General features: G+C 42.9%; 1 protein-coding gene across 1 annotated transcript in view; it reads right to left on the bottom strand.

Moving 5' to 3' along the window:
• Positions 1-12,118, bottom strand: part of YME1L1 (YME1 like 1 ATPase) — a 57,181-nt gene extending 45,063 nt beyond the window's left edge. Inside the window, exons 1-2 of the mRNA XM_089693813.1 lie at positions 11,961-12,118; positions 6,627-6,758 (exon numbers count right to left, since the gene is read on the bottom strand). Coding sequence (XP_089549939.1) covers positions 6,627-6,758; positions 11,961-11,993 — 165 coding nt within the window. The 5' untranslated portion in view covers positions 11,994-12,118. The remainder of the gene's footprint in view (positions 1-6,626; positions 6,759-11,960) is intronic.
• Between the last annotated feature and the right edge of the window lie 2,021 nt (positions 12,119-14,139).

Raw genomic sequence — 14,139 nt, 5'->3', positions numbered from 1 at the left:
GGATCACTGATCTACGGAAAGAGCCGAAGATGTCGGCTTGGTCATGTGATCAGCTGTGTCTGATCACATGTAAACAGGGAAATGCCAGGTATCGGCATTTCTCTCCTCTCGAGCTGTCACGCTGACAGCTCGAGAGGAGAGACGGTAATCACATTCCACGGAGGGGACATGTACAGTGATCATCAGGGCACTGATGATCAGTGTGGCCCCAGAAGTGCCACCAGTCAGTGTCCATCAGTGCCGCACATCAATGCCACATATCAGTGTCGCCTACCAGTGTGTGTCAGTGCCGCCTACCAGTGTGCGTCAGTGCCACCTACCAGTGATGCCTGTCAATGCCCATCAGTGCCACCTATCAGTGTCCATCAGTGCAGCCTCATTAGCGCACATCAGTGAAAGAGAAAAATCACTTATTTACAAAATTTAACAAGAAGAAAAAACTTTTTTTAGTTCAAAATTTTCAGCAGTTTGTGGTTTAAGACAAAATAAAAAACCCAGAGGTGATTAAATACCACCAAAAGAAAGCTCTGTCACAAAAAAAATTTCATATGGGTACAGTGTTGCATGACCGCGCAATTGTCATTCAAAGTGTGACAGCGCTGAGAGCTGCAAATTGGCCTGGGCAGGAAGGGGGTATAAGTGCCCTGTAGGCAAGCGGTTAATAACCCCCGCTGCACCAAATATTATAGTGGCAGGGGTAGAAGGAGCATCACGAGAGAGGATTTTGGTGAAAGGAAGGGAAACATTTTACTGAAAGTAGGTAATGTTCCTTTTGCATTTTTTTTTTTTATTTTAGGTAAATTTGAGTTCTAGAACTGCAAGGCTGGAGTGCTCTAGTCAGAACAATGTTATCTGTAAATCAGTTGCAGATTCTGGGCATTCTACACATGCCCAAAAAAAAATATTGTACACGGGCGTGTCTAGAACATCCTGTCCTTCTGCCCTGCTTTTAGAACCTTCCCTGTCCCTGTACAAGGAAATTCAGCTCTGATCAATGACAGCTGCATTGTTGAGTACACAGAGAAGAACCTGACAACTGGAGCGGTCAAAAAAACAAAAAAAAACAAACAAACAAGAACAGTCTGACAATGGTTTATCAACAATGGTGGAGAAGGATCTAGGAGTTCTGGTAGATCATCAGCTTAACCACTTCAGAGGATTTAACCCCCTTCCTGACCAGGCCATTTTTTTGCATTATAGTGCAGCTTTAACTGGTCATGCAACGCTGCACCCAAATGAAATGTATGTCTTTTTCCCACAAATTAAGCTTTCGGTGGTATTTGATCGCATTTGCGGGTTTTTTTTTGCGCAAAACACACCACAAAATATTTTTTACTTTTTGCTATTAACCACCTGAATGAACCACTTTGAATGACAATTACTCAGTCATAGAACGCTGTACCCATATAAAAGTTTCGGCCTTTTTATTACACAAAAATAGAGCTTTCTTTTGGTGGTATTTAATCAACACTGGGTTTTTTATTAGTTGCACTATAAATGAAAAAAGACCAATAATTTTGGGGAAAAAAAAAAAAAAAAAACACACACACGTTTTTCTTAGTTTGTTATAAAATTTAGCAAATAAGTAATTTTTCTTCATAAATTTTGACTAAAATTTATACTGCTACATTTCTTTGGTAAAAAATAACACAAATCAATGCATATTATTTAGTCTGTGTGAAAGCTATAGAGTCTACAAGCTATGGTACCAATCACTGAAACTTGAGCACACCTTATGTACAGATGGCCCATCTCACGTCTGGAGGCCCTAACAAGCCAGGACAGTACAAATACCCCCTAAATTACCCCTTTTTGGAATGTAGACATTCCAAAGTATTTAGTAAGAGGCATGGTGAGTTTTTTGAAGTTGTAATTTTTTTCCGCAAAACACACACAAATTGCCATATTAACAAGCTATTTCTCACACACAACACAGACAGACTTGCAACTACACCCCAAAATACTTTCCACTGCTCCTCCTGAGTATGGCAATACCACATGTGTAAGACTTTCCCACAGCCTGACCACATAGAGAGGCCCAACATGCAAGGAGCGCTATCTAGGGACATAAATTACACATTTAACATCTTGACTACCTATTACACTTTCTAAGGACAAGTGAATTACACACAAAATGACCTCATTTTGAGAAGCAAACACCCCAACATATATTCTATGAGGCATATTGAGTCTTTTTAACATGTCATTTTTTTCCACAAGTTTTCAGAATATGTGAAAAGAAAATGAAATGTTTTTTTTTTTTTTTTTTTTTTTTTTTTTTTACACAATGCACCGATGGGTGCTGATGAGGGTGCAGATGAGGCTGCACTTGTGGGTGCGCTGATGGGGGTGCACTGTTTTATGCTGATGTGAAGTGATGATGCTGCACTAATGGGCACTGATGAGGTTGCACGGATGTACTGAGGCTGCACTGATAAACTGCCACTGACGTGCACTGATGGGTGCTAATGAGGATCCACTGATAGGGTGGCACTGATGTGTACGAATAAGTGGCACTGATGTACACGGATAAGCTGCAGTAATTAGGTAGCACTGATGGTAACTGAATAGCACTGATGTGCACCGATAAGTTGCAGTGATGAGGCAGCACTGATAAGCTGCAATGATGAAGCAGCACTGATAAGCCCTCATGGGCACCGATGAGCCCTCATGGGCACTCACAGGCACCAATGAGCACAGACAGGCACCGATGAGCACTGGTATGCACTCACTGGCGGGCACTGATGAGCACAGATAGATAGGGTACTGGCGGGTACTGATGAGCACACTCAGTTTAGGAACAGATTCTCTCTCCTTTCCTCACACTCGGTATTGGTGTGAGGCAAGGAGAGAGAAAACCCAGCCAAGACCCTGTTGTGTATACATTTGTGATTGCTCTGTCCAATGACGAGCGATCACAAACGTAGACAGCAGCTGTAATTGGCCGTTCACCCCCCTCTTCGTGATGTGCTGTGTCCGAGGGAAACAGCCAACACTTACAGTTCCCGATGCGAGCTGCCAGGGGCCCGCGGTAATCGCGATCACAGGGGGACATCATATGAAGCCCTCCCAGAACTGGCTGGCCGCTGTGAAGCCGTCATTTGGCTATCTGCAGTCGGCAAGTGGTTAAACATGTCCAGTAAAAAAAAACAATTTAGAAAAAAACAAAAAAAAAAAAACGAAATTTCATCATAAATTTAGGCCAAAATGTATTCTGCTATGTGTCTTTGCTAAAAAAAAAAAAAAAAAAAAAAAAAAAAAAAAAAAAAATCCAAATGTGTAGATCGGTTTACATGAATGTTATAGCATTTACAAAATGGAGGTATATATACACTGGGATTTTTTTTTTTTTTTTAATTTTTACTAGTAATGGTGGCGATTAGCGACTTATAGCAGGACTGCAGAGAACATTCTGACACTGGGGGGAACTGACTTGGTGTCACAGACATCCCCAGTGACACCAATACAGTGATCAGTGCTAAAAAAAAAAATAAAATAAAATAAAAAAATAAATAAATAAATACACAACACTGACACCGTACTAATGGCACTGGGCAGGAAGGGGTTAACATGAGGGGCAATCAAAAGGTTAACTGTGTGCTGGGAGTGTTTTACATTAGGGGGCCATGTCAGTGTGCTACGCTGTAATGACACTGCTTTGGATGGCTGTGCACAGCCATCCAAAGCAGTGTGCCCAAGCTGACGGGGGAGAACTGTTAGTAAAGAAAACAGTCATCCTCCCCGTCGGAGATCTTCGGAAATCACCAGGTGCCGGCGAGTAATCACCGGCCGGGACCCGATGACTGACAGCCTCGGCGCAGTAGGGCGCGCACGCGGCTCGCCACCTACCCAAAAATGCAAAATCAAGAATATATTAGTGGTGCACCGAAATGAAAATTCTGGTGCCGAAATCGAAAATTCAGGATGCAATTGGCCAAAAACCGAAACAGGCAGTTTTTAAAAATATATATTTTTTGTAAAAAAAATACACGGAGTTAAAAGAAAAAAAAAATATATATACCCCAATTTTTTTGTAAAATATAAAATGAGGATGTTACGGCGATTAAAATTGATACACATGTCACACAAATTTACACTGTTATACAAGCTGTACACTCACTACTTTACATTGTAGCAAAGTGTCATTTCTTCAGTGTTGTCACATGAAAAGATATAATAAAATATTTACAAAAATGTGAGGGGTGGACTCACTTCTGTATGTACATGTGTCACATTTCAAAAAAAAAAAAAAAAAAAAAAAAAAAAGAAGCACACACCACAATTTACTTCATTTGTAAATAACTTTACATTACTTTGTACCAAAATCATAATTTTAGAATCACTTTAAACAGGACAAAACGACAGAAGAAAATGCATGCTTTTGTATACGCAGTAACATTATTAGTTTTACTAACACTGCTCAAAAAAAGAGAAAGTGAGTTGTGTTTAGTTTCGTTATGTTTAATTGTCTAAGGATTGCGATAAAAATCATTGTTGCAAGACAATACTCATGAAAAGAAAGCCTTGTTTGTACTTAAACAATATGTATACGTAGTTATCTTAAAGTGGTTGTAAAAGCTCAAAGTTTTTTACCTTTATGCATTCTATGCAAGAAGGTAAAAAAACCTGTGTGCAGCAGTGCACCCGAGAAGAGGAGAATCCGGGTTGCTCTGTGCAAAACCACTGCAGAGTGATGACTCCACATATGGAGCAGATGGTGTCCCCATAGCAAGCTGCTTTCTGTGGGGGCACCCGACAGGAGTGAGGGGCCAGGAGAGCTTGCGGGGGACCCGAGGAGAGGAGAATCCAGGCTGCTCTGTGCAAAACCACTTCACACAGGTAGGCAAGAATAGCATGTCTTATTTTTCAAAAAAAAAAAAATGGACCTTTAGAATCACTTTAAGTAATGACAAACTTATTGCAAAAATAAACGGTTCCATATCAAAAATTTATAAAATTGCTCTGGTCCACTAGGGGTGAACAGGTGTGAGAGGCGAAGTGGTTAAAGCCTGTAGACACTTAGAGAGCCCTCCAACTCTTTAATAAGAATTGGCACCACACTTCTATATCGTACACATTTCAGCATTTTCAGTATGGCACAAACCTGCTAGATCACAGACCGTTCTAAACAGCTCAGATTTAGAGGAAGGTACATGGACTTACTGGGAGTTCACTCCTTTTAGAGTGTACATTGAAATAACATTGTCAAACCTCAATGGAATGATAGCTGGGCAATAGCTACACAAACCACTAATGCACACAAAGTATTAGTTGTATAATTATTCATACTATTACTCAGTATTATTATTCTGGGAAAAAAAAAAAAAAAAGGATCTAGCTCAGAATTTAGAAACACCATATAAGACAAGATCACAAAGTACAATCAGAGCATGTATCATTAGACAGCTGTACAGTAGCAGAGGTTTGTTAAATGGCTTGAATGTCTACATTCAGGGTAAAGTTCAGCTAATAAGAGCATGGTGTAAAGTTCAGGCCATCACATTTAAAGAGGTTTCCAAAAATTAAGTCAGCAGCTAGAAAAATGGTGGCTTGGGGATGGGGCCAAACTTAAAAGAGTGGGTACCTGAGTACCCGCACCTCCCACCCAAATAAGGCAGAAGAGGGGAGGAGGAAGAAAAGCAGAACTTCCTCTTTTGGGGAGTGAACATGAACAGCACCTTACAAGCTCCTGCATATAGATGTAAAAGTGTACCTGTTAACCAAAAACAGTTTTTTCTGATCAAAATGATATATATAAGAATGTAATCTATCAATCACCCAGTAACATTCATGTAGATCAGGGGTCAGCAACCTATTGATTGCCATCTACCGGTCAACCGCAGGCAGGTGACTGATAAATCGCAGGGTTAAGCTCAGGTGGCTTCGGACACTAGTCCAAAGCTGCCCGAGTCATCTTTCCAGGAAGCTGTTGGCTTTGACAGAAACAGCCTGAGCTCATTCCCCACCCTGTTGACCCTCCTTTAGCAAGGCAGGGACATCAGTGTTTCTCCCCCTCTTGCAGAGAGGTGCAGGAAAGCCACATATCTAAAGGTACCGTGATATCTCTGGCGGCCCTCCTCTCCAATCCATGTATGTGACATCATATGGGATGGATGGTGGAGGAGAGCCAGCAGAGATCAGAGCATAAGATGATTGTGTCTGCTGACCTCCATCTTACAGACCGCAGGACGCCGCCCTCCATCTTACAGACCGCAGGACGCCGCCCTCCATCTTACAGACCGCAGGACGCCGCCCTCCATCTTACAGACCGCAGGACGCCGCCCTCCATCTTACAGACCGCAGGACGCCGCCCTCCATTTAATTGGGGGCTCAATAGTTAATTCCTTTTTTTCTTTTTTAAAAAAAGGGAGGGGGACAGGGGCACCACACCCTGGTTATCTTTGATCTCTTCCAGATTGTCCAGGTAGATCTTCACCTCTCAAAGGTTGTCTACCCCTGATGTAAAGTGACATTCTTGTGGCCATTATATATTTATACCAACCAGTCCATCTTCTCACCCAAATAATGTGCCTTCCAATACTACTACCAGCTATGACCTATGGAATTTGCAATAAACAGCTCTTATTAATCTCAGTAATCCATCAGAATGAAATCCCCTGCCATACCTCTGTATTGTATGTCTCACTGTCAGTGGTTACTTCACGTTGGACGACCTTCAGAGAGGCAGAGCTTGGGAAGTACGCTGTGGTTTTGGGAGAGTGAAATGCCGTAATCAGGTAACTTAGCGGTACTGTAACCTGCAACAAAGAAACATATTCATTGTACAATTTTTTTTTTAAGCAGATCTTAATAACAGCATTTAAAGCTGACAATACACTATATAATGTAGTTGTGAAATCTCCTTTACATCTACCAATAACTAGGAGAGGATGGTTTAGGTTTGTCCTCATATTACACAGTTTTGATCAATTGAAAAATGAGATTTTACAATCAGATACCTCCCTGAGAGATGGAGAGGAAAAAAAGGAGCACAGGAAACAAAAACATAGCTCATTATATTTCAACTAAAAATACCATGAAAGCAACATTTTTTGTGAATAATATTCAATGTTCTGAATTACATTTACCAAACGTAAAATATACATCAAAGCACATATCACATCAATGTATATTACATGAACATTTTGTCCTTATTCCTTAAAAGGGGAATGTTTTTCCACCAAGATGATGACCAGTAAGTCAATAAATATAGAGAAAGTCTAAGACTGAAGCATCACACAGGAAGTTGACTGTCCAGACACAAATCTATTCTCAGACAGAAAAAAGGTTACAGTATATTACAGACCCAACGCATTTCAGGCCCACAACATCCCCCTTGCCCATCCTTCAGGGCTTGAAAAAAAATTATTGGTATATACTGGGCTGCTAGTTTTTTTTTACCTTAAGGCAGAATTCCAAAACTGTAGCTGCTAACTTTTAAAATACAGACACTTACCTGTCCCTCGGTCCAGCAGTGTCCTCACCACAGCTGGTTTCACTGGCCGTCTTCTCTCCCCGGCATCTTCAGTGTGGGCGCCCACTGAATTCACGAGAAGCGCTGTGCTTTGTGAATGGCCCCATAGTCTGAGAGCTGTCATGTGTCCCAGAAGGGGGGGGGGGGGCGAGGGACGACGACTTAAGCTTCCAATCACCCTAGGCGATCGCAGTGGAAGTGAGAGTGGGTACCTGTCAAATTTGGGTACCAGCTCTCCAAAGAAAGGTGCCAATCCTTAAAGGAGCAGGGGACAAAGGCTTAAAACAGCAAAAGTTTCTCTTTTGGGTGGAGCTCAACTTTAATGTATTCTCTGCATCCCTGCCAAATCAATGTATAACCTGGAACTAAACCCTGCTGTAAAAAGTAAGAGACATGTTAAATAAAAAATTTTTTTTTTTTTTAATATAATATATCTCCATACTCTAAGCATTTTTCTCTAAAAATATACACTGCACGGTCCATGCTTTGCACAATGTACATCCTAGCTCACTTTCAGCATGCAAAGAATACAGACGGGTGGTAAGGATGATGTACCTGCAGTGCACATCTTCAGTGCCTGTCCAATAGCTGAAGAGGATTCCCCCAAAGAAATGGCAGGGGAGATGGCGGTGGATGGCAACTGGACCTGTCATCGTTGGAGAAGTTCGCTTATGAGTGCCAGTATGCCATGCCTTTGTTGAACTGACTCCCACACAGCTGAATTTAATTCCACTTTAGCAAAATGATTGTGTATACAAAGTGAGCACAGGTGTACTTAAAATTAATGACCTCTACACTTTAAGCCCTGGTTCACATATATGCAGAGCGTGTTTCGCGCAGGCACGAGAGCCCATTCATTTGACTGGACTCCCGTGCCCCATGACACGCACAGACGTAGTCCCTGCACTTCTTCTGAAAACGCAGCCTGCATGGGAACCTCGGTTCCCAGTACGATTGCATTTTCCAGTGTGGGCGGCGTGCCATTAGAACTAATGGTATCTGCACGTGGGTCCGCATTCCTCTGTGTGGGTGGTGCGGCTGCACGGATTTTCGTACAGATCCGCAGCGGCACCACCCGCATATATGTGAACCTAGCCTAAGGCCATATTGCAGGCCAAGACAAGCAGGCCAGTAATTGAATGGGCTGCCATGCCTCAGAAAAACTCAAGGAAAAGGTTCCTGCACCTTTCCAGAAATCGCAGCCCATACTGGGACTACAGTGCGGTTCCCAGCATGACTGCGATTTCCAGACCATGTGACATGCCATTAAGAGTAATGGCACCCGCAGTGACTTACACCCACACTAGTGTAAACAGAGTCTTAGTAAATAATACCTCATCTGCACTTTATGTATAAATCATACTATGCAGAAAGACATTTCACATTCACAAATGGCCACATAATAATTGACATCCGAAAAATCTATGGAAATATCTACTCTATCTACTATACAAGACTTCTGAAAATAAAACAGCTTGTGAATTATTTTGCCACGAAAGTCAGCTGGAAGTTCTGAACGGTGTCAGTTACACAAGAGTCCGTGACAGAGAGGAGATATACAGTACAAGTAATACGGGAGTGAATGAGGTCACCACGACACTATCACCTGATCAGCGGGGACAGAATTCTAGCTGGGCTGTGTACAAGGACTAGATGACGGCTCCGATTCCTACAGGCAAAGCAGTCTATTATAATCCATGTTTACTGCCAATTTCAATGTAACCGGCGACCCTGAGATCTGATTTCTGCAATAAAAAGGGACATTTAACCCCTTCATGACAGGAGGTAAAATGAATCCTAATACCTGAAAACACAGATCTGCAACTTTGATGTGTTAGTGAAAAATTGTACATATCATCACAACTACTAAGGCTGGCCATACATTACACAATTTACATTAGAAAATAGCTTGAGATTTACCAAAAACCATATAATATGAAGTCAAACCTAAACAACACTTTCAGTTGTATCTAATTAGGCAGGCCCTTGCACTACATAGTTGAAGGTAAATTTAAAGGAAATTGGGAAGAAATTGAACAGAAAATTGTATAGTGTATGGCCAGCCTAAGGCTATACCATTTTCTTACAAATTTCTGTCTAATTTCCTTTAGATTTACCTTCAACTATGTAGTGCAAGGGCCTGCCTAATTAGATACAACTGAAAGTGTTTGGGTTTGATCGCCTATTATATGGTTTTTGGTAAATCTAAACCAAAAGTCTCAAGAAAATTGTATAATGTATGGCCAGCCTAAGGCTGCATTCACACTTGAGCGTTTTGTAGTTTGAAGCTCGAATCAGGTGTGAACAGGCACCATAGAGAACAATTGATTTTTTAAGTTTTCGCTTTTTGGGAGCTACAAAACGCTTAAGTTTGAATGCAGCCTCAGTGTATCCAGGTGAATTATACGTTTTTTTTTGTTTTTTTAACACAAATTGGTCTTTTATTTGGTGGCAAATGAGATCTTTTTTTTTTCTCTTACACTTTTCCAATTTTCCCTTCTAGCAAGGAAAAAACAAAACAAAAAACCCACAATGCATCTTTTTTCTCTGTTCAAGATGACAAAGAAGAAAAAAAAACAAAACAAAACAAAAAAAAACAAACACAGGTCTCATACAGAGACTGATCACTGCGACAGCCAATCACAGGGTATCAACAATGATCAGGTGATCAGAGACCGGTTCTCCCAGTTCCCGATTGTTAGTAGGAGACCCAGAGCGATCTGTGACAGCTTGACCTCTATGCTGGGAGCACACAGTACACCTCTCTCTCACCACACAGTGGTGCATGCATGCTGCCCCATGGATATGGGCCCATTTCTGTGAGAAAGCATATATGCGTTTGCTAGTTGTGAAGGGGTTAAATCAAATAATAAGTCTTCTTGTACCCAGTTTCAAACAAGCGGTCACATCAAATAGAGTTTTAACAAATCTAACATGTTTTTTAGTCGATTACAGGATTATGCAGTTTCTCATATTTCTACCTGTCTGGACAGAATCTGTTAGACTTTCAGTAACAGTCAGAGACAAGGTCCCTGTCTTACTTGTCCACATCGCTGATCCCTGATATAGGGTCTCGGTGTCACCTGTCACAGTAGGCATACCCCATTAACCACTTGCCTTCTGGAGTATTTACCCCCCTTCAAGACCAGGCCACATTTTTTGCTATACGGAGCTGTGCTACTTTAACTGACAATTGCGCGGTCATGCAACACTGTATATAAATGAATTTTATATCTTTTTTTCTCCACACAAATAGAGCTTTCTTTTGGTGGTACTTAATTACCACTGGGTTATTATATTTTGCACTATAAACAAAAAAAGTCTAATGATTTAAAAAAAAAAAAAATAAATAATAATTTTCTTTTTTGCTATAAACATATCCAATAATAATAAAAAATGTAATAAATTATGAACCATGGTATAGATACTGGAATTTTTTTGAAATTCAATAACTGAAATGTAAAACTTACTAGTATTGGCGGCGATAAGCAGCAATGTGATAGTATGGCGGGCATTCTGACACTAACTGATACTGGGAGGGAACTGACTGCCACAGACATATTCAGTGACACAAATACAGTGATCACTGCTAATAAAAAACACTGTCACTGTACTGATGACACTGGGTAGGAAGGGGTTAACATCTGAGGCAAATTGTTAACTGTTTTAGGGAGTGTTATTGTGTGTGTGTGTACTGTGTGGTGTTTGGCTGCCCGCACACCTGGGGACGCGCGCCTAGAGGCTGCCCGCACACCTGGGGACGCGCGCCTAGAGGCTGCCCGCACACCTGGGGACGCGCGCCTAGAGGCTGCCCGCACACCGGGGGACGCGGTGGTGTATTTGGAGACTGAGGACATTCTATAGGAGAGTGTCAGAAACTATGGACATTATTATTATACAGTATTTATATAGCGCCAAAGGGTTTGCTTCAGCGCTGTACAGTAGCAGGGGGACAGAACATGAGACAGTACAGTAACAATACACGAGGGTTCGAGGGCCCTGCTCTTTTAAGGAGACAATCTAGGAGAGGACAGGACATGTTAGTGATGTTGGAGAAACATGCCATGCTACAAGAGACTGTCAGACTATGGGCATATTCCAGGTGTGGTTGGAGACTGCTAGAGATCACTGCCATTACTGTAGTCTCTTTATAGGTCAGCCCAGCTAAAAACTGACTGGTGAGAATTCCTTCTACTTCCGGTCCCAGTGACACCCCGGACACCAGAGATTATTAAGTCCCCTGTTGGAGCCGGTCACACACGGGGACACTACAGGTCAGCCCCCTGATCTGGCTCGTCTCCAGGGAGCGGGCTGTACACTCCCGGGGTTGCCCCTGGTAACCAGGCCCAGCCAGCAGTCATGCCAGGGCTAAGCGTGCCGGGAGTGCGCAGTGAGCGCAGCATGTGATTGGCTAGAGCCGTGTGTATCTCGGGAGTGCCCAGCTGTCAGTGCCCCCGGACCCCCAACAACGTGACTCCTCACCCACCTGCGGTTGCAATGTGCTACTAAGCGAAAACATGGCGTCCGCACACCGAGGGTTCCGCCCGGATTACCGAACTCCGCACCCGGCTGAAGCTCCGCTTCCCGGCGTGATGTAACAAAGGTGACCCGGATAACCCGACTCCCAGGAACATCCGGGGCACTTAACCCACGTCCGCCTTATCAAACATGGCGTCAGAGACTTCAAGTGTGGCAGGTGATTGGCTGGGGCCTGAGGGGTCTGGCTGCAGAATAAAGCTCTATTATCGCCAGGAAACATGTGACCTCCACTCTCCTTTTTTTTCTAGTGAACTTTAATGTAACAAACAAGAGCCAGCAGTGTGGAGCTCCACTCGGCAGGAAACGTGATCTCCACTCCACCATTATTTTATAGTGAACTTTAATGTAATAAACAAGTAGCCGCTGTAGAGTGGAGCTCCACTTTTTTTTAATTTAATGAACTTTAATGTCACAACCAATAGACACAACGTAAAGCGGAGTTCCACCCAAAAGGGGAAGTTCCACTTTAATGCTTTGTCCCTCGCTCCCCATTAAGGATTGGCACCTTTGGGGAGAAAGTACCCGAATTTGACAGGTACCCGCTCCCACTTCTGCTGCGATCGCCTAGGGCGATCGGAAGCAAAAGTTGTCCTCCCCCTCCCTCCTTTCCCGTAGTCTTCTGGGACACGTGACAGGTGGTACGTACACATCGCTGGGTGTTATATTTTTTGCGCTATAAACAAAAAAAGAGCAAAAAATTTGAAAAAAAAGTTTGTCTTTGTTTCTATTATAAAATTTTGCAAACAGGTAATGTTTTGCCTTCACTGAGGTGCGTTGATGAGGCTGCACTGATAGACAGCACTGATGGGCACTAATGAGGTGGCACGGATAGACAGCACTGATGGGCACTGATGAGGCAGCACTGGTGGGCATTGATGAGGAGGCACTGATATGCAGCAATGATGGTCACAGATAGTCGGCACTGATGGGCACGGATATGCAGCTATAATAGGCTCTGATAGGTGACACTGACGGGCGGTGCTGACTGGCGGCACTGACTGACAGCACTGACTGGCGGCACTGACTGACAGCACTGACTGGCAGCTCTGACTGATGGCACTGATGGGCAGCACTGCTGTGGGTGCACTGATGGGTGGTGTCACGGTCGCCCGATCGCCACCCTCAACATGCGACAATCGCACGACCGCGACCAACAATACTCCTAGATTGTAAGCTCGAAAGAGCAGGGCCCTCAATCCCCTCATGTTTTGCATTGTATTGGTATTGTTCTGTCACATGTTCTGTCCCCCTTTGTAATGTACAGCGCTGAGCAAACTATTGGTGCTTTATAAATACTGTATAATAATAAAAAAAAAATAATCACGCCCGCGGCGTCAGACCCCAGACCTTCTCACCAAACCCCTGACCAAAGGACCGGCCGATCTAAAACCGCGATGTGACGTGCGTAACAATGCCACACTCAGCTGCGCCCTGCACCACGATTGTCCAGCTAATGAAACGCAATCAACGCACCAGCAGCCTGAATGCGCTTGTTACTGGGTCGGGTTAATTACGCAACTAACCCTTCACTGCCACCACCACTTTTTGTACAGAGAAAGGGGAAACTTTCTTTATCAAATATACACTGTAATGGTTGAAAAGTCGCCTGTCCAATACGGTCACTGCAGGCCGATTGGGCAGAGGATTAAACAAACACAGTAGCGTCTCTTCAAAAGGCAGGAATTCGTGAATTGCAAGTAAGTGCTTAGAAACAGTTTAACACTTTCAGAAAGAAAGATTTATTACTAAAAGAGTCAAACAGGTGCAATAAAATATTTACAAAGAAAATGTAACTAGGTATATACAGTATATATATATATGCATAGAAAACAGCTCAGCGCAGAGATAACAGGGAGAAGTTAAATGGTTAAGTTACTTGCCATGTTCAGCCTTAAGGTAAGCAGATCCAAGTTGCAGAGCGAAGGGTCTTTGATCTCCTGCTGCTACGATGTTAAAATTAGGAGATCTCTTTAGCTTAAACTTTAGGCTTGCCAGCCTGTCTTTTAAAGTCCCCCTGCAGGGGGGGGGGGTGGCTCTGAATACTGGCCAATACGCTGTTTTGGAAGGGGTCAGTCGGGCGAACTCTGAATTAGAACCAACATCTGCCATAATCCTTGACATGAAAC

Source organism: Staurois parvus, unplaced genomic scaffold (genome assembly GCF_062004578.1).
Source record: "Staurois parvus isolate SC_StPar_1 unplaced genomic scaffold, SC_StPar_1.0 ptg000636l, whole genome shotgun sequence".
Classification (NCBI taxonomy): Eukaryota; Metazoa; Chordata; class Amphibia; order Anura; family Ranidae; genus Staurois; species Staurois parvus.
Note: the sequence above shows the minus strand (reverse complement) of the source record. Positions and strands in the feature narration are given on the sequence as shown.